The sequence below is a fragment of the Trichomycterus rosablanca genome, chromosome 1 (genome assembly GCF_030014385.1).
Source record: "Trichomycterus rosablanca isolate fTriRos1 chromosome 1, fTriRos1.hap1, whole genome shotgun sequence".
NCBI classification, from domain to species: domain Eukaryota; kingdom Metazoa; phylum Chordata; class Actinopteri; order Siluriformes; family Trichomycteridae; genus Trichomycterus; species Trichomycterus rosablanca.
Genome location: NC_085988.1, coordinates 15,684,336 through 15,705,671, shown reverse-complemented (window position 1 = coordinate 15,705,671; position 21,336 = coordinate 15,684,336). Strand labels below are relative to the sequence as shown.

Below are 21,336 nucleotides of genomic sequence, written 5' to 3'. Positions count from 1 at the left end.
CAAAAATGAGCACATGGGTAGATTGGCTGCCCCTAGATGAGCAAATGAGTTAAGGATTGGCACCTTTTTCAGGGTGCACTACAACTGATAAAACCATTCACCTCTTAGTTTATGGTAATGCATGTATTTTTGGCAGCCAAGTTCTCCCCCAGGGTTTTAAGGATCCAGGTTTGATTTATGCCCCTAATATGCTATATTTCTGGGGGTTTCCCGCTACCTGCTGCTCTAAATTGCCCTCCCTTAGGTGTAAGTAATTGTGTGAGTGATACCCTGTGATATATGAGGACCATGTTCAAATACCAAACCATTCGCCTCCTCGTTCACGGTACCACTTTAATTTTTGGGAGTTAGGTTCTTTCCCCAGAGTGGCACATAGCCACATGACTCCAGAGTCCTGAGGGCCTGGGTTTGATCTGTGGTACTGGTATGTGGGCCCATTGTCCATTTGGGTTTCCTCTGGCTACTCTAGTTTTAGACTTCAGCACAGACCTGTTTGGTTCCTCCTAGGTTCCTTCTGGGTTCTTTTTTGGTTTTCTCCACCATAGGGAGTCCAGGGAGTTTTTCCTCGCCCTAGTTATCCCCCTGCTTGCTCACCGATGATCTGAAAAGTCGACATCCTAACTGCAATTATTTATTTTTCGCATCTCCTGCAGTGACCGAACAGGTTCTATCAGTGAGTCAGAATGCAGTCATTCCAGATGCTGTAGAAAAATCTAATGCGGCTGGGTGTTGCCATACATCCAGTGCCTGACCTGGCTTATGCGTGGCAAGTTCATTAAAGTTGCTGTTCATCACTGAGCATGTTTGATTTGGCTTACAGGAGATCTGCTGGAAGAGTCTCAGTCAGAGGCGTCTAAGCTTCGTAAGCGGGTGGAGGAGCTGGTGAGGGATAACGAAGCGCTCAAGTCCTCCACCCCCAGCTTCGCCAGCGCATGTGTCGGCGCGCATGTTCAGTTGGACCCTCAAGGTAGGATTTACTTCAGTTTAAGGTTTTTTTGAAGTGTGAACCTTTGCATGCTTTGGGAGGTGGGAGGAAATGGGACCATCCAGAAGAAACCTGTGCAAACACTGGAAAAGCAAACCAAAGCGTAGATTCAACCCAAGTCCTCGGAAGTCTTGGGCTTTATCGAATAGATTAGAATGCCTTTATTTGTCATATACACACATACAGATGTGTACAGTACAGTGAAATCCTTTTTCCGCATATCCCAGTATGTCTGAAAGCTGGGGTCAGAGCGCAGGGTCAGCCATTGTACGGCGCCCCTGGAGCCGAGAGGGTTAAGAGCCATTCTCAAAGACCCAACAGTGGCTGTATGGCGGAGCTGGGATTCAAACTCTCAAACTGTCAATTGATAACTCAAAGCTCTACCCACTAGGGACAGTGGTAGCCTAGTGGGTAGAGCTTTGGGTTATCAATTGACAGTGCAGGGTCTGTCATTGTACAGTGCCCCTGGAGCTGAGAGGGTTGACCCAACAGTGGCTGCATGGCAGAGCTGGGATTCAAACTCTCAACCTTTTAAATGATAGCCCAAAGCTTTACCCACTAGGCTACCACTGTCCCTGACCACTGACCCTGACCACTGACCCGCACTACTTACTGTGCCTCCCCACATAAATTACATGTTTTCTTATTCATCAACCACAGGGCTTCAGTCAAACCCTCCGCTTGGACACGCACTGGATGCTGCGCCACTTGAGTGCTTCTGGTCAGATGTGTTCCCGGAGCCTCAGTCATAGCAGATTGGTTGTTCTTGGATCACTGTTCTGAGTCCACCAGGCTTTAATCAACCAGGCTTTACATTGTCATGGTCTTAAAGGCAAGCATACAGTTGTAGCCTAGTGGTTAAGGTACTGAACTAGTGATCGAAAGGTCCCAGGTTCCCACTGTTGGGCACTTGAGCAAGGTATTTAACCCTCAATTGCTTAAATATACTGTCACAGTACTGTAAGTCGCTTTGGATAAAAGCGTCTGCTAAAAACCCTGCCCTTGCTCTTCATTTTTCTTTGTAAGATCAGTAAAACCTTAAAGCAGTGGTGCTTTAAGGTGCTGATTTTGGAGTGGGGGCTTTCTTCTTGCATTGCACTCGCACTTGCTTAACTGCAGACATAGACACATGGGAACTATCAAACTCCTACTCCTATAGATTGACTCCTATTGGGAGCAGCCAGATGAAGAAGACAACAATCCAAATAATCGTGGGTTAATTAAGGTCCTTGCTCAGGGCTTCAACAAACCCCAAAACCCAATCTACAGGTGGAGGTGGTGGGGCTCATATCAGCGACCCTCCCATCAGTAGTCCAGTATCTTAATTGCTGAGCTACCACTGGCTCCAGAAATCAAAGTTCCACCACCAGACATGAAGATGTTTGTCCGTGCAAAGGCATCTCTGGTGGTGCAGAGGTCTATTATGCTGGCCTACCACCGTTGAGATCTGAGATTCAGACTGTGTCCACACAGACTTGATTAGTGACGTCTGAGTTGGGGTGATAGCCGAAGCCCTGAGTTTGGTTGGCTGCCTGACCAGGATGTTTCTGACTTGCACCCAGTGTTTTGTGGTGGTAATGGACCTGCCTAACCTGAGCAGATTAAAGCAGCTGATGAATATGAATTTTTAAATCATAAAAAATCATCAGAAATTTTCCATTGGGATGAATAAAATCTATCTATCTATCTATCTATCTATCTATCTATCTATCTATCTATCTATCTATCTATCTATCTATCTATCTATCTATCTATCTATCTATCTACAGTGCCTTGCAAAAGTATTCAGCCCCCTTGAACTTTTCAACCTTTTGCCACATTTCAGGCTTTAAACATAAAGATATGAAATTGTAATTTTTTGTGAAGAATCAACAACAAGTGGGACACAATTGTGAAGTGGAACGAAATTTATTGGATATTTTAAACTTTTTTTAGAAATAAAAACCTGAAAAGTGGGGCGTGCAATATTATTCAGCCCCTTTACTTTCAGTGCAGCAAACTCACTCCAGAAGTTCAGTGAGGATCTCTGAATGATCCAATGTTGACCTAAATGACTGATGGTGATAAATAGAATCCACCTGTGTGTAATCAAGTCTCCGTATAAATGCACCTGCTCTGTGATAGTCTCAGAGTTCTGTTTAAAGCGCAGAGAGCATCATGAAGACCAAGAAACACACCAGGCAGGTCCGAGATACTGTTGTGGAGAAGTTTAAAGCCGAATTTGGATACAAAAAGATTTCCCAAGCTTTAAACATCTCAAGGAGCACTGTGCAAGCGATCATATTGAAATGAAGGGAGTATCAGACCACTGCAAATCTACCAAGACCCGGCCGTCCCTCTAAACTTTCAGCTCAAACAAGGAGAAGACTGATCAGGGATGCAGCCAAGAGGCCCATGATCACTCTGAATGAACTGCAGAGATCTACAGCTGAGGTGGGAGACTCTGTCCATAGGACACAATCAGTCGTACACTGCACAAATCTGGCCTTTATGGAAGAGTGGCAAGAAGAAAGCCATTTCTCAAAGATATCTATAAAAAGTCACCTGGGAGACACACCAAACATGTGGAAGAAGGTGCTCTGGTCAGATGAAACCAAAATCGAACTTTTTGGCCACAACGCAAAACGTTATGTTTGGCATAAAAGCAACACAGCTCATCACCCTGAACACACCATCCCCACTGTCAAACATGGTGGTGGCAGCATCATGGTTTGGGCCTGCTTTTCTTCAGCAGGGACAGGGAAGATGGTTAAAATTGATGGGAAGATGGATGGAGCCAAATACAGGACCATTCTGGAAGAAAACCTGTTGCAGTCTGCAAAAGACCTGAGACTGGGACGGTGATTTACCTTCCAACAAGACAATGATCCAAAACATAAAGCAAAATCTACAATGGAATGGTTCACAAATAAACGTATCCAGGTGTTAAAATGGCCAAGTCAAAGTCCAGACCTGAATCCCATCGAGAATCTGTGGAAAGAGCTGAAAACTGCTGTTCACAAACGCTCTCCATCCAACCTCACTGAGCTCGAACTGTTTTGCAAGGAAGAATGGGCAAAAATTTCTGTCTCTCGATGTGCAAAACTAATAGAGACATACCCCAAGCGACTTGCAGCTGTAATCGCAGCAAAAGGTGGCGCTAGAAAGTATTAACGCAAGGGGGCCGAATAATATTGCACGCCCCACTTTTCAGTTTTTTATTTCTAAAAAAAGTTTAAAATATCCAATAAATTTCGTTCCACTTCACGATTGTGTCCCGCTTGTTGTTGATTCTTCACAAAAAATTACAATTTCATATCGTTATGTTTGAAGCCTGAAATGTGGCAAAAGGTTGAAAAGTTCAAGGGGGCTGAATACTTTTGCAAGGCACTCTATCTATCTATCTATCTATCTATCTATCTATCTATCTATCTATCTATCTACAGTGTATCACAAAAGTGAGTACACCCCTCACATTTCTGCAAATATTTCATTATATCTTTTCATGGGACAACACTATAGACATGAAACTTGGATATAACTTAGAGTAGTCAGTGTACAACTTGTATAGCAGTGTAGATTTACTGTCTTCTGAAAATAACTCAACACACAGCCATTAATGTCTAAATAGCTGGCAACATAAGTGAGTACACCCCACAGTGAACATGTCCAAATTGTGCCCAAAAGTGTCGTTGTCCCTCCCTGGTGTCATGTGTCAAGGTCCCAGGTGTAAATGGGGAGCAGGGCTGTTAAATTTGGTGTTTTGGGTACAATTCTCTCATACTGGACACTGGATATTCAACATGGCACCTCATGGCAAAGAACTCTCTGAGGATGTGAGAAATAGAATTGTTGCTCTCCACAAAGATGGCCTGGGCTATAAGAAGATTGCTAACACCCTGAAACTGAGCTACCGCATGGTGGCCAAGGTCATACAGCGGTTTTCCAGGACAGGTTCCACTCGGAACAGGCTTCGCCAGGGTCGACCAAAGAAGTTGAGTCCACGTGTTCGGCGTCATATCCAGAGGTTGGCTTTAAAAAATAGACACATGAGTGCTGCCAGCATTGCTGCAGAGGTTGAAGACGTGGGAGGTCAGCCTGTCAGTGCTCAGACCATACGCCGCACACTGCATCAACTCGGTCTGCATGGTCGTCATCCCAGAAGGAAGCTGACGCACAAGAAAGCCCGCAAACAGTTTGCTGAAGACAAGCAGTCCAAGAACATGGATTACGGGAATGCCCTGTGGTCTGACGAGACCAAGATAAACTTGTTTGGCTCAGATGGTGTTCAGCATGTGTGGCGGCGCCCTGGTGAGAAGTACCAAGACAACTGTATCTTGCCTACAGTCAAGCATGGTGGTGGTAGCATCATGGTCTTGGGCTGCATGAGTGTTGCTGGCACTGGGGAGCTGCAGTTCATTGAGGGAAACATGAATTCCAACATGTACTGTGACATTCTGAAACAGAGCATGATCCCCTCCCTTCGAAAACTGGGCCTCATGGCAGTTTTCCAACAGGATAACGACCCCAAACACAACCTCCAAGATGACAACTGCCTTGCTGAGGAAGCTGAAGGTAAAGGTGATGGACTAAACCCAATTGAGCACCTGTGGCGCATCCTCAAGTGGAAGGTGGAGGAGTTCAAGGTGTCTAACATCCACCAGCTCCGTGATGTCATCATGGAGGAGTGAAAGAGGATTCCAGTAGCAACCTGTGCAGCTCTGGTGAATTCCATGCCCAGGAGGGTTAAGGCAGTGCTGGATAATAATGGTGGTCACACAAAATATTGACACTTTGGGCACAATTTGGACATGTTCACTGTGGGGTGTACTCACTTATGTTGCCAGCCATTTAGACATTAATGGCTGTGTGTTGAGTTATTTTCAGAAGACAGTAAATCTACACTGCTATACAAGTTGTACACGGACTACTCTAAGTTATATCCAAGTTTTAGTTCTACAGTGTTGTCCCATGAAAAGATATAATAAAATATTTGCAGAAATGTGAGGGGTGTACTCACTTTTGTGATACACTCCTATCTATCTATCTATCTATCTATCTATCTATCTATCTATCTATCTATCTATCTATCTATCTATCTATCTATCTATCTATCTATCTATCTATCTATCTATCTATCTATCTATCTATCTATCTATCTATCTATCTATCTATCTATCTAAAATAATGCACACACACAGAGCAGGTTGTAATTCATGAGCTGGTGTATAATAATAGTTCTGGATTTTCAGGTCACGGGAAGCTCCTCAGTCACCCAGCATCGGTCCGATCCGACCCCCGTGAGCATCTGACAGGAAAAAACGTGCAACCGGAACCCATCGTAAGTATGCAAATCCACACGGTTATTTTGTAAGCCAGGACATGTGAGCTGGCCAGCAGTGTTGTTATATCAGGAAAACAGCCATCACTTGACGAGCTGTTGTAATCCTGTGCTTTACTGTGTGTGGCAGGAGGCCTCACAGTTCGAACTGGTTAACATGGAGGACAAGACCATGGCTGAAACTCAAACGGTGAGGCTCTGGGGATGTGTGGAAATTCTGGGCGCTTGTGCATTTCTTTCACGTGTTGCTGAAGCTGAGAAAGCACACACATGCTTTTCCCGCTGAGTGATCTTCCTGAAGCTGGACGTGGCGCTCAGCTTGACTGACTCAGAGCGTTTGTATAGGGCAGAGTCAGCTGTGACTCAAGGAGGGAAACTCCAGTATTTACTTCGAGGAAGAACACACACTCACACAGATGACTGACCACACGCAATGTTAGGAATTTCTTGTTTGAAAACACCTGGGAGGAAAAATGACTTTCCTTATTGGCTTTCCCCTTACTATAGCTAAAAAGGGACACGCCGGTGCTGTGTGCAGTGTGTATAGTCCAGAGTCCTGGATTTGCAGTTAGCTAAGCTTAACTAATCCTGACAGTGGGAGCTTATTTAGTTGATCACATGTCTAATAAGCCGTGTGTAGGAGAGATAAAATAGCAAACACAGACAGATCATACACAGAAGAATCCAGTGCAAATGTATACATACTATACATATTACACCGATCAGCCATAACATTAAAACCACCTCCTTGTTTCTACACTCATTGTCCATTTTATCAGCTCCACTTACCATATAGAAGCACTTTGTAGTTCTACAATTACTGACTGTAGTCCATCTGTTTCTCTGCATGCTTTGTTAGCCCCCTTTCATGCTGTTCTTTAATGGTCAGGACCCCCACAGGACCACCACAGAGCAGGTATTATTTAGGTGGTGGATCATTCTCAGCACTGCAGTGACACTGACATGGTGGTGGTGTGTTAGTGTGTGTTGTGCTGGTATGAGTGGATCAGACACAGCAGCACTGATGGAGTTCTTAAACACCTCACTGTCACTGCTGGACTGAAAATAGTCCACCAACCAAAAACAACAGCGCCCCACGGGCAGCGTTTTGTTACCACTGATGAAGGTCTAGAAGATGACCGACTCAAACAGCAGCAATAGCTGAGCGATCGTTTCTGACTTTACATCTACAAGGTGGACCAATTAGGTAGGAGTGTCTAATAGAGTGGACAGTGAGCGGACACGGTATTTAAAAACTCCAGCAGCACTGCTGTGTCTGATCCACTCATACCAGCACAACACACACTAACACACCACCACCATGTCAGTGTCACTGCAGTGCTGAGAATGATCCACCACCCAAATAATACCTGCTCTGTCGTGGTCCTGTGGTGGTCCTGACCACTGAAGAACAGCATGAAAGGGGGCTAACAAAGCATGCAGAGAAACAGATGGACTACAGTCAGTAATTGTAGAACTACAAAGTGCTTCTATATGGTAAGTGGAGCTGATAAAATGGACAGTGAGTGTAGAAACAAGGAGGTGGTTTTAATGTTATGGCTGATCAGTGTATACGAAAAAAAAACTCATTCAGGGTTACCTCTGCGGTTAAGGTACAGGACTAGTAATCGAAAGGTCACTGGTTTAAGCCCCACATCTGCCAGGTTGCCATCGTTGGGCCCTTGAGCAAGGCACTTGATTCTTAATTGCTTGTAATGTATACAGTCTTAGTTGTAAGACAAAAAAAAACAAAAAAACAGTTAGTCAGTTTTTTTTTCTTTTTTAAATTCTACACTTTTCTTTCAATTTTAACTTACTTTTACATTTTCTACATTTAGCAGACGCTCTTATCCAGAGCGACTCACAGAAGAGCTTCCATAGTAAACATTTCAATTCTCAAGTTTTAGTAAATAACAGTCGAAGAACACAAATCTGGTGAAACCTGTTAGAACCAAAGTGTTTTGTTGTTTTTTTTTGGAAATGGAAAAAGATGTTAGTAAATAAGTACAAGTCAGCTTACAACAGTCTTACTATATCACTTTTGTTTTGTGAACGTCAGTAGGTGTGTCTGTAAGTGCGTCTTAAATAAGTCTTAAATCACATAGCACTGCTATTTTAAGAAGATCAGTAACTTTCCGCTCGGTATGTCTATGTAGATGTTTTGATCCACAGGATAAAGCAAACACTGCCCTGACTGCTTTGGTTTAATAACTATTTTAACTGTGTTTAGTTGCTATGTGTCGTATGATGTTCAAGGGGGTGACTTATAATCATCGCTTGGTGTCTGTATACAATTTAGTTAGTAATACAATTTTTGTATACATCTTTGACCCTCATGGTAAAATGTCATTTTTATGTTTTACCGCTACTCGTCCTCCGAATCACACAGCAATCCGTCATGGGGCCTTAATGAACCCCCTTGTCCCTTTCAGACATAGCCAACCGGCTGATAGCACTACTGGGTATTCAAACCCTGGATCCCAGCGGGTAGTGGGTAAGCATAATTTAGCACTGTGCCACCCAAGTGTATTTTCAAGTATTTTAATTTCAGTTTCTTTATTTAATGAATTCATTTCCAGTCTGCGATTGAGCTGATTAACTAGATGTACAGTTATAACTTTAATAACCATCTTTACCAGAGGTGCCAGTACATCTGAAGTAGTAAACACAGGGCAAGTATTTATGGCAAATTACAGATTAGAGGTCAAGATGATTGTATTCAAGCTGGTGGCCAGTTCAGGCTGCTTTGTTCTAGCTCTACCTAGAAACGAAAGTGTTTACTTCTACTTAATGTGTGCTGACTCTTCAATGTACAGCTGTTCCAGTCATGTTCACCGTTTTGCTTTTACTTTCAATGAGAACCAGCTAAACCGATTTGTTTTTTTATTCTCGATATGGTCTATTCTTGGTATGGTTTATTATCTATGTGGTTTATTCTTGGTATGGTTTATTCTCTATATGGTTTATTCTTGGTATGGTTTATTCTTGGTAGGGTTTATTCTTGGTAGGGTTTATTCTTGGTAGGGTTTATTCTTGGTATGGTTTATTCTCTATATGGTTTATTCTTGGTATGGTTTATTCTCTATATGGTTTATTCTTGGTATGGTTTATTCTCTATATGGTTTATTCTTGGTATGGTTTATTCTCTATATGGTTTATTCTTGGTATGGTTTATTCTCTATATGGTTTATTCTTGGTATGGTTTATTCTCTATATGGTTTATTCTCTATATGGTTTATTCTCTATATGGTTTATTCTCTATGGTTTATTCTTGGTATGGTTTATTCTCTATATGGTTTATTCTCTATATGGTTTATTCTCTATATGGTTTATTCTTGGTATGGTTTATTCTTGGTATGGTTTATTCTCTATATGGTTTATTCTTGGTATGGTTTATTCTCTACATGGTTTATTCTCTTTATGGTTTATTCTCTATATGGTTTATTCTTGGTATGGTTTATTCTCGATATGGTTTATTCTCGATATGGTTTATTCTTGGTATGGTTTATTCTTGGTATGGTTTATTCTTGGTATGGTTTATTCTTGGCATGGTTTATTCTCCATATGGTTTATTCTTGGTATGGTTTATTCTTGGTATGGTTTATTCTTTATATGGTTTATTCTCTATATGGTTTATTCTTTATATGGTTTATTCTTTATATGGTTTATTCTTTATATGGTTTATTCTCTATATGGTTTATTTTCGGTATGGTTTATTCTTGGCATGGTTTATTCTTGGTATGGTTTATTCTAGGTATGGTTTATTCTTGATTTGGTTTATTCTCTATATGGTTTATTTTCTATATGGTTTATTTTCGGTATGGTTTATTCTAGGTATGGTTTATTCTAGGTATGGTTTATTCTTGATATGGTTTGTTCTCTATATGGTTTATTCTCTATATGGTTTATTCTTGATATGGTTTATTCTTGGTATGGTTTATTCTTGGTATGGTTTATTCTTGGTATGGTTTATTCTAGGTATGGTTTGTTCTTGATATGGTTTGTTCTTGGTATGGTTTATTCTTGGTATGGTTTATTCTTGATATGGTTTATTCTTGGTATGGTTTATTCTTGATATGGTTTGTTCTTGATATGGTTTGTTCTTGATATGGTTTGTTCTTGATATGGTTTATTCTCTATATGGTTTATTCTTGATATGGTTTATTCTTGGTATGGTTTATTCTAGGTATGGTTTATTCTTGATATGGTTTGTTCTTGATATGGTTTGTTCTTGATATGGTTTATTCTCTATATGGTTTATTCTTGATATGGTTTATTCTTGGTATGGTTTATTCTTGGTATGGTTTATTCTAGGTATGGTTTGTTCTTGATATGGTTTGTTCTTGATATGGTTTGTTCTTGGTATGGTTTATTCTTGATATGGTTTATTCTTGGTATGGTTTATTCTTGATATGGTTTGTTCTTGATATGGTTTGTTCTTGATATGGTTTATTCTCTATATGGTTTATTCTTGATATGGTTTATTCTTGGTATGGTTTATTCTTGGTATGGTTTATTCTAGGTATGGTTTGTTCTTGATATGGTTTGTTCTTGATATGGTTTGTTCTTGGTATGGTTTATTCTTGGTATGGTTTATTCTTGGTATGGTTTATTCTTGATATGGTTTGTTCTTGATATGGTTTGTTCTTGATATGGTTTATTCTCTATATGGTTTATTCTTGATATGGTTTATTCTTGGTATGGTTTATTCTAGGTATGGTTTATTCTTGATATGGTTTGTTCTTGATATGGTTTGTTCTTGATATGGTTTATTCTCTATATGGTTTATTCTTGGTATGGTTTATTCTTGGTATGGTTTATTCCCTATATGGTTTATTCTTGGTATGGTTTATTCTTGGTATGGTTTATTCTTGGTATGGTTTATTCTCTATATGGTTTATTCTTTATATGGTTTATTCTCTATTTGGTTTATTCTCTATATGGTTTATTCTTGGTATGGTTTTTTCTTCGTAATGAAACTACATTTGTAAATGTAGTTGGTAAAGAATTGCAATATATGTTATATCAGGTGATAGAAACACACACAGCTTTAATATAACTAACAAATATTGTACTGCGGTTCTTTGAAATCCATTTCTGCTTTTCTGTCTGAAATCAATTATAAAACCCACCAGATTTTATTACTGGTTTGTCTCATGTACTTGTGGTATTATCTGTGTGTAAGCTGCAGGGAAATTGATTAATTAATGGGTGGATGATTAAATGCATTCATGAATAGAAAAATGAATAGGCAAATAAATGAATGAGTAGATGGATGGATGGATGGATGGATGGATGGATGGATGGATGGATGGATGGATGGATGGATGGATGGATGGATGGATGGATAGATAGATGGGTGGATGGATGAATTGAGGGATGGATAGGTGTCTGGATAGATGTAAGAGCACAGAGATGGATGGATGGATGGATGGAAGGGCACAGAGATGGATGGATGGATGGATGGAAGGGCACAGAGATGGATGGATGGATGGATGGATGGATGGATGGATGGAAGGGCACAGAGATGGATGGATGGATGGAAGGGCACAGAGATGGATGGATGGATGGATGGATGGAAGGGCACAGAGATGGATGGATGGATGGATGGATGGAAGGGCACAGAGATGGATGGATGGAAGGGCACAGAGATGGATGGAAGGGCACAGAGATGGATGGATGGATGGATGGATGGATGGAAGGGCACAGAGATGGATGGATGGATGGATGGAAGGGCACAGAGATGGATGGATGGATGGAAGGGCACAGAGATGGATGGATGGATGGAAGGGCACAGAGATGGATGGATGGAAGGGCACAGAGATGGATGGAAGGGCACAGAGATGGATGGCAGGACACAGAGATGGATGGATGGATGGAAGGGCACAGAGATGGATGGATGGATGGAAGGGCACAGAGCTGGATGGATGGATGGATGGAAGGGCACAGAGATGGATGGATGGATGGAAGGGCACAGAGCTGGATGGATGGAGGGGCACAGGAATAAATAGATGGATAGATAGATTGCTAGATAGATGGATGGAAGGGTGGATGGATAAGCATATAGATGGACAAAATGCATAAATGCATCTATTAATGATGCATGAATGAAAGGGCACAAAGCTGGATGGATGGATTGATTAATGGATAAATGGGAATGTAGAAGGACAGAATATTAAATTTATGGATGCATAAATGGCTGGATGCCTGAATGGACAGATGAATGGGTATGTCAAAGGACGTTGGTTGAATGGAGCTCAATGTGCTAAAAATACATGTTTGTTGTGTTGGGCAGGAGAACACAGAGCTGGCCAGTCAGCTGCAGAGACTGGAGAGCTCGTTCAGCGTGTTTGCCCAGGAGTCCAACCCCAACCAGCTGCTGGCTCACCTGGGCCGCATGGCTGTGGAGTTCCACCACCTGTCTTCTAAAGTGCAGAAGAACGAGCAGAGAACCTCACTGCTGCAGGTTAGACTCACGTACAGCCCATTCACCCACAGGCCATTTCTTTTTCTTTGTTTTTTTAAATTATTTTTATAAAAAAAACAATTTTTATCCCTGTCTAGTCGTGTCCAATTACCCTGAATGCGTCCTCTATACTGATTTGCCCCCTCACCGCTGACTGAGGACGCCTCTCAACTGACCTGCGCAACTGACCCTCCGGTACGCACAGTCAGTACAGACTGCATTTTTCACCTGTACGAGTCGAGTTCATATACTTGACGGGCGTCGTGCATGGAGGGCCACACCACCATCAGCATTATTCCTCAGCCCTGTGCAGGCGCCATCAGTCAGCCAGCAGGGGCCGCAGTCGCACCGGTTATGATCCGACCTATGATCCGACTTTTTACCCCTAACCCTGAACAACAGCCAATCGTTGTTCATACAGCCACCCAGCCCAGTCGGAAAGGCAGCGCTGGGATTCAATACGATGTATTCGAAACCTTCAACTCTGGTGAGCTAGCGTACTTTACCGCTGCGCCACCTGAGCGAGGACATTTCTTTTGTTGTACAGTAACCGCTTTATCCTGGTCAGAGTTGCAATGGGAATGACTAGGTGCAAGGCATTACTACTCTGGAAAGAATGTCTTACACTAACTCTTCAGACATAGCCACTTACAGTACATCTGTGTAGGCACCTGGCCGTTTGATAGCACTGATATGCGAAGTAATCCAGTATGGTTGGATTTGAGGTTGAAGTTGGCTCACAGTACTGCTCTGCCTCTGTTACAGACTCTGTGCGAGCAGCTGAGGCAGGAAAACAGCGAGCTCCGGAAAAAAATGGAGGAGGATCTTCAGTATCGAAATCGTGATCTGGAACAGCTGAGGTAAGAAAACGCTCCAGCGCCTTACATTTACACTCAGTCATTTCACTAATGCGTTTATTCACCTGGTGCTGCATGTAAAGCAGAATCATTATAAGGGTTTCAAACCTTTCTCTTCATGAAACCCCTGACTGCCACATTTTACATTTACATTTTCTGCATTTAGCAGACGCTCTTATCCAGAGCGACTTACAGAAGTGCTTCCATAGAAATGTTAGTAAATAAGTCAGCTTAAGTGCTTAGTAAAAAGGTGATGAAGGTTTTTAATCGTTTGTTAAAGACAGCAAGAGACTCAGATGTTCGGACAGACAGAGGAAGCTCGTTCCACCACTTGGGTGCTAGAACAGAGAAGAGCCTTGATGCTTGTCTTCCTTTAGTCCTGGGTGGAGGATCAAGTCGAGCGAGACTAGTGGCTCAGAGGTTGCGTGTTACAGAACAGGGTTTGATTAGGCCACGAAGGTAGCTTGGGGCTGGTCCATTTTTGGCTTTGTAGACGAGCATCAGTGTTTTAAACTGAATGCGTGCAGCTACAGGAAGCCAGTGAACAGAACATCATTCCACTTCTGCTTTTACTGGCTACCCATAGTTGCCCACATTTAATTAAAACCAGTGATGCTCCCACCTACCTAAAATGATCTATCAGACCTGGTTTTTACCTCGTATTTTTCAAGCCACAAGTCTAGGTCACCTTGACCCACCCTCAAGCACTCCAGGGAGAAATCAGCCAAAGCTCTCTAAGAGCGCATTCACATGAGAAGCGAAAATTTTCCTCACTGTTTCACTTTTAAACTTGTGTTACAGCTCGAGGTTATGAGATATTGTGAGAATCAGCTTTTCTGAGTCTAAAACGCCTATCGTTAAAAAAAAAAGAAAGGAAAAAAAAAAGTGGTGTACTGTGAATAATTTATGCCCATTCGTGTTTTCAGGTCACCCTGCAACTCTATTTAAATAACTGCTGGCTGCCATGTTACCCTTTTAGCAATAATCTGAGAGCATATTGTAAAATCTTGTGTGGTCCACCTATCTGCAGATTGTGTGGGTCCATGAATGTTCCAGTCGACTAATTATTGAACCAGTTGTGTTGAAGATGTTTGCATTTACTCTAACAAGCTGTAGCCTAGTGGTTAAGGCACTGAACTAGTGATCAGAAGGTCGCTGGTTCAAGCCTCACAACTGCCTGGTTGCTGCTGTTGGGCCCTTGAGCAAGGCCCTTAACCCTCAATTGCTCAGACTGTATACTGTAACTGTAATGTAAGTCGCTTTGGATAAAAGCGTCTCCTGAATGCCGTAAATGTAACAACTTCTCCATGTAAGCGTTGTAATCATTTTGTCTCGGAGAAATAAAAGTAATTTTTAACCAGGGCAGTTGTAGCCTTGCAGTAGTCTAGCGGTTAAGGTATTTGACTAGTACCTGGACTAGTAATCAAAAGGTTGCTGGTTCAAGCCCCACCACTTGAAACACTGTTGGGCCCTTGAGCAAGGCCCTTAACCCTCAATTGCTTAGACAGTATACTGTCAGAGTACTGTAAGTCACTTTGGATAAAAGCGTCTGCAAAAATATTCTCAGCAATAATAAAATAATGATATTTTTATACAATTTGTACATGTATACATATTAAATAAGAATCTTTGCCATTTAGCGTCCTGTTCTGAACGACTCTGGATGTCTTGTGTGTGTAAACAGGCAGGAGAACATGAAGTTGCGGGAGCAGGTGACCGGGCGTGCAGAAACGGTCCAGAACGAGTCAACCGAGGCCAAAGACGAGACACCAGCTAAAGAGGAAGCGGTGAAAGTCAAGCTGGAGGCAACTGTGACTCAGCAGGTACCCGCCTCGGCTCGGGTGACCCGTCAGGTGGTTGGGAATTTTTGAACCCGCGTACTGTGTTTATTTCCATCCTCCTCAGACTGAAAAGGTTTTAGGTGTTTTTGTGCTTATTTTGATCTTACTTGGTGGGGGATCTGAGAAATTAAACCCAACCGTGTGTAAGATGAGAGCGTGGAGATGATTCAGCACCACCTCTGTGAGGAGTTTTGGGAATACCAGTGTGGCTTCTGTCATTTCCCAGGCTTCTCGTTTCTCTTTCACTTCAGGCTCGTGTTAATAGTACAGAAACGATCACAGTATTGTGCTGCACTCTAAACTATACACAGATGAGCCAAAACATTAGGACCAACACACATAATGTGCATGGCACTGCTTATTTCAGAACAATCCTGCATGTCTAAGTCAGAATTTACGAAACGTCTCGTAGTAGTTACTCATAGTTCATCTTGATAAGCACCAAATCGTGATGTCCAGACTAACAGATATCTCTGTAAAAGTAAGTGGTGCTCACAGACAGCTGTGGTAAGTACCTCCAGACTAGCGGTCTGAGAAAGGACACGACACGAACCACTGATGTTATTAAACCGTGGGCATAGATTAGGGCTGCACAATATTGGGCAGAATTGACATTGCAATATCTTTTTTTCTGCAATATTTTGAAAATGCTGGAATTTCACCAGAAGTCACTGATCCAATATGTCCAATATTCACCAGTATTATCCAATATTAACGATGCATGTTTTTTTACCCCAAATAGTTGTGAATGAATAAGGGTGGTGACTAGAAGGAGTACAGGAGATTACAGAAAGTTACATCCTTGAACTCATGGTTCAAACAGAGAATTAAACTAAGAAAGCTATATCATCAGATTAGGAGAGTCAAATATTTAAAACATTTTATTTTACAGTTAAAACCTCTTCAAAAGGGTGGCTCGGTGGGTAGCACTGTCGCCTCACAGCAAGAAGGTCCTGGGTTCGATCCCCAGGTGGGGCAGTCCGGGTCCTTTCTGTGTGGGTTTCCTCCGGGAGCTCCGGTTTCTTCCAACAGTACAAAGACGTGCAAGTGAGGTGAATTGGAGACACAAAATTGTCCATGACTGTGTTTGATATTAAACTTGTGAACTGAAGCTTGAGTAATTACCTGTAACCAAAGTGAGTAAAACATGACGTTAAAATCCTAATTAATAAATAAATAAAAACTAACGTTATTTAATAGCAGATTAAATAAACCAAATTTGCTATAAACAAGTAACTTGTAATGAGAGATATTAAATTTATAATAAATAGCAATATCAACTTGAGACAAATATGTGCGTGATGGTACTACATACCTCTTATCAAGTGAGCGGATCATGTGCTGCTTTAATATCTTTATTTTTTATTTTATTTAATTTTAATTCCCACTGCCGTCGGGGAAGAGTTAATGTACCATCAGTATTCTGACTAATAGGCTAAGGGATAGCTTTTTCCCTAGAGCTGTAGCCGCCATCACCCCCCCCTACGCGCACGCACAAACACATACAGTGCCTTGCAAAAGTATTCAGCCCCCTTGAACTTTTCAACCTTTTGCCACATTTCAGGCTTCAAACATAACGATATGAAATTGTAATTTTTTGTGAAGAATCAACAACAAGTGGGACACAATCGTGAAGTGGAACGAAATTTTTTGGATATTTTAAACTTTTTTTAGAAATAAAAAACTGAAAAGTGGGGCGTGCAATATTATTCAGCCCCCTTGCGTTAATACTTTGTAGCGCCACCTTTTGCTGCGATTACAGCTGCAAGTCGCTTGGGGTATGTCTCTATCAGTTTTGCACATCGAGAGACAGACATTTTTGCCCATTCTTCCTTGCAAAACAGCTCGAGCTCAGTGAGGTTGGATGGAGAGCGTTTGTGAACAGCAGTTTTCAGCTCTTTCCACAGATTCTCGATGGGATTCAGGTCTGGACTTTGACTTGGCCATTCTAACACCTGGATACGTTTATTTGTGAACCATTCCATTGTAGATTTTGCTTTATGTTTTGGATCATTGTCTTGTTGGAAGATAAATCTCCATCCCAGTCTCAGGTCTTTTGCAGACTGCAACAGGTTTTCTTCCAGAATGGTCCTGTATTTGGCTCCATCCATCTTCCCATCAATTTTAACCATCTTCCCTGTCCCTGCTGAAGAAAAGCAGGCCCAAACCATGATGCTGCCACCACCATGTTTGACAGTGGGGATGGTGTGTTCAGGGTGATGAGCTGTGTTGCTTTTACGCCAAACATAACGTTTTGCATTGTGGCCAAAAAGTTCGATTTTGGTTTCATCTGACCAGAGCACCTTCTTCCACATGTTTGGTGTGTCTCCCAGGTGACTTTTTATAGATATCTTTGAGAAATGGCTTTCTTCTTGCCACTCTTCCATAAAGGCCAGATTTGTGCAGTGTACGACTGATTGTGTCCTATGGACAGAGTCTCCCACCTCAGCTGTAGATCTCTGCAGTTCATTCAGAGTGATCATGGGCCTCTTGGCTGCATCTCTGATCAGTCTTCTCCTTGTTTGAGCTGAAAGTTTAGAGGGACGGCCGGGTCTTGGTAGATTTGCAGTGGTCTGATACTCCTTCCATTTCAATATGATCGCTTGCACAGTGCTCCTTGAGATGTTTAAAGCTTGGGAAATCTTTTTGTATCCAAATCCGGCTTTAAACTTCTCCACAACAGTATCTCGGACCTGCCTGGTGTGTTCCTTGGTCTTCATGATGCTCTCTGCGCTTTAAACAGAACTCTGAGACTGTCACAGAGCAGGTGCATTTATACGGAGACTTGATTACACACAGGTGGATTCTATTTATCACCATCAGTCATTTAGGTCAACATTGGATCATTCAGAGATCCTCACTGAACTTCTGGAGTGAGTTTGCTGCACTGAAAGTAAAGGGGCTGAATAATATTGCACGCCCCACTTTTTAGTTTTTTATTTCTAAAAAAAGTTTAAAATATCCAATAAATTTCGTTCTACTTCACGATTGTGTCCCACTTGTTGTTGATTCTTCACAAAAAATTACAATTTCATATCGTTATGTTTGAAGCCTGAAATGTGGCAAAAGGTTGAAAAGTTCAAGGGGGCTGAATACTTTTGCAAGGCACTGTACATACACACACGCACACACTCGGACCTGGAACTCTCGTCCTTCGTCCCTCAACCAAACACACTCATTGACAGGACCTGAATTAAACTGGGCAAGAACCAATACTTATCACTACTGAAATTGTTATTATTTTTTAACGGAATGTGTTATGTGTGACTGCTATATGTGTATGTGGTAGCTTGAGTTGTCTTACTTTTCTTTTCCTGTTTTAAGCTGTGTTTTTAGAGTGCCAACTAAATTTCATTGTAGAAATACAATGACAAATAAACATCCTTTAATCCTTTTTTTAATGGTCGAACAAATTAGTCGTGTTGTGGCATCAACTGCTGGGTACAACACACTCTGTGTGTTCAGTATTGGAGTAAAATATGGTATTTGGCAGAAATAATCTGCCTGGAAAATGAGAACCGTGTGAATTTTACTTTTGTGTAAGCAACACACAAAGCTGTCGGATGTCATCGCACATCCCCGCAATGTCACTTTTGTACACGCGCACATCGCGATGATTATGCTGAAACTATATATCTTGCAGCCCTAGCATAGATGAGAATTTGGTAATGGAGTTGGGGCCTGGGCTCTGTGCCGCACATGCAGGAACAGGAAAGGGCCTTCCCCAAAACATTGCTGCAAAGTTCGGATAAAAGTATTATAAACGCCTGTTAGCAGTGATACACCTGAACTCACTGAGCAGCACTGATGTCAGTAACGCGTTACTCTAATCTGACCACATTTTTCAGTAACAAGTAATCTAACGCGTTACTATTTCCAATCCAGTAATCAGATTAAAGTTACTTATCCAAGTTACTGTGAGTTACTATTTTTGCGTCTCGGAGAGTGAAGTCTGGCCTATGCAACAATTGAGTCACGAGCTGCGTCCGAAATCGCATACTTACAGAGTCTGCACTAGATTGGAGGAAGTATGCACTACTCGGCCGGTAAAGAAGTACAAACTTTCAGTACAGAAGTGTGCAGTATGCACACAACACCGCTACGCACTACACGTGGGGACGTGATGACGTAATATCACCATAGTTACAGACTCATTACAAACCCCACTCGCCAAGATTTAGGATATTTATCGTCTTTTTGTTATTTATTTGTCTCTAAAAATGTTATTTTATTTATCTTACTTACACTTGTGAACAGAGGACTTAGTTTTCCGCGTCTTTCTTGTTTCTTATTCCACTTCAATCGCCTACGCAGCTCCAGTTGCATTACGGCAGCTGCTGAATGTAACTAATAAAGTAACTTGTAATCTAACTTAGTTACTTTATTGATTACTTGATTTTAAAAGTAACTTAGTTACTTTATTGATTACTTGATTTTAAAAGTAACTTAGTTACTTTATTGATTACTTGTAACTAAGTTACTTTTAAAATCAAGTAATCAATAAAGTAACTAAGTTACTTTTTAAAATCAAGTAATCAATAAAGTAACTAAGTTACTTTTTAAAGGTAACTATGCCATCACTGCTGAGCAGGATGGGTTCTTGAGGGCGTCTGATATGTCAGAATTAACATTTCTAGAGTAGAATCAATTTTTTGACATGACACTGGCTCTCGCTGTGTCCTTCACACTGGATTCCACAGAATCGGATCACACGACCAGGAACTGTTTTCATTTTATCAGTTACGAAACACTAAGTCAAATGTTTACTTAGCTGAAGAACTCCCTCATGTTAGAGTGAGAGGGGGGCGGTGGAAAGGTGACGTTGAAAGGAGGTGGTGAAAGTGGACGAGTTGGAGTGTACTGAGTACTGACGAAGAGAGCGCAGGCAGGGTGGAGTGGGTGGTGTAGAGTGGCAGGAGTGATTTGTCATAGTAGGGTATCTGCCAGAGCAAAAGAGAATGTTTTCATGCCAGTAGTGAGGTTGCTATGTTGTACGGCTTGGAGACAGTGGCACTGACTAAAAGACAGGAGAAGGAGCTGGAGGTGGCAGAGATTAAGATGATGAGATTCTCATTGGGAGTGAAGAGGATGGATGAGATTAGGAAGGAGTTCATTAACTCTATTTATTAAGAATTTCAAAAACAAATGACATCACTTTTATACATCGTCACCTTCCGATGCATTTTTCCATTTGTACCAACATTTTAATGCCATCAGCAAAAAATGTCTTTGGTTGAGTGCTGCTGCTTTCACATCATCATCAAATGAAAATCTTCTTCACCTTAAAGCTTCTTTGAGCGTCCAGAAATGTGTCAGATGGCGCTAAATCCGGACTGTAAGCTCTCTCTCAGACGCGACCGATTACTACTCCTCCCACCCTCACTAATTCCAACCAAAATATAAAATTGTGGAAACTTTTTAAAGATCACATAGAGGTCACTATTTTAATACTATTACTATTTGTTTCTGAAATGGGATTTCCAACAAGCTCATGGTCAGGTGACCAAATACTTTTGGCCATATAGTGCATGTGGAGATGATAGGACAGATTATTAGTGTCTAGGGTATGAAAAACATTTAATGAAGAATTCATGTCTGTGTGTGTGTGTGTGTGTGCAGTCGAGTAAATCTGCAGAGAAAACTCCATCTAAGACGCTGGACCCGGAGGTGTACGAGAAGAAAATCAGGCTACTGGAGAAGCAGAGAAAAGACGTAAGAAAGCGTTTTGTAGTTTATCACACGTCTGTGTGTGTGTATGTGTGTTTGTGAGCGTGACATGCTGATGTGTATTTTTTTCCAGGTGTTGGAGGTGAACAAACAGTGGGACATTCAGTGGAACTCGATGAAAGCGCAGTACGAGCAGAAGG

At 41.6% G+C, this 21,336-nt stretch overlaps 1 protein-coding gene across 5 annotated transcripts in view; it reads left to right on the top strand.

The window, feature by feature from the left end:
- The window catches only part of tnip1 (TNFAIP3 interacting protein 1), a 69,412-nt gene that overhangs the window by 21,616 nt on the left and 26,460 nt on the right, over window positions 1–21,336 (top strand). For all 5 annotated transcript variants that reach the window (XM_062985739.1, XM_062985660.1, XM_062985431.1 and 2 more), the window contains 8 exons: window positions 821–967; window positions 6,217–6,305; window positions 6,436–6,495; window positions 12,601–12,771; window positions 13,537–13,631; window positions 15,313–15,451; window positions 21,089–21,181; window positions 21,270–21,335. In XM_062985739.1, the coding sequence (XP_062841809.1) occupies window positions 821–967; window positions 6,217–6,305; window positions 6,436–6,495; window positions 12,601–12,771; window positions 13,537–13,631; window positions 15,313–15,451; window positions 21,089–21,181; window positions 21,270–21,335 (860 nt within the window). The remainder of the gene's footprint in view (window positions 1–820; window positions 968–6,216; window positions 6,306–6,435; window positions 6,496–12,600; window positions 12,772–13,536; window positions 13,632–15,312; window positions 15,452–21,088; window positions 21,182–21,269; window position 21,336) is intronic.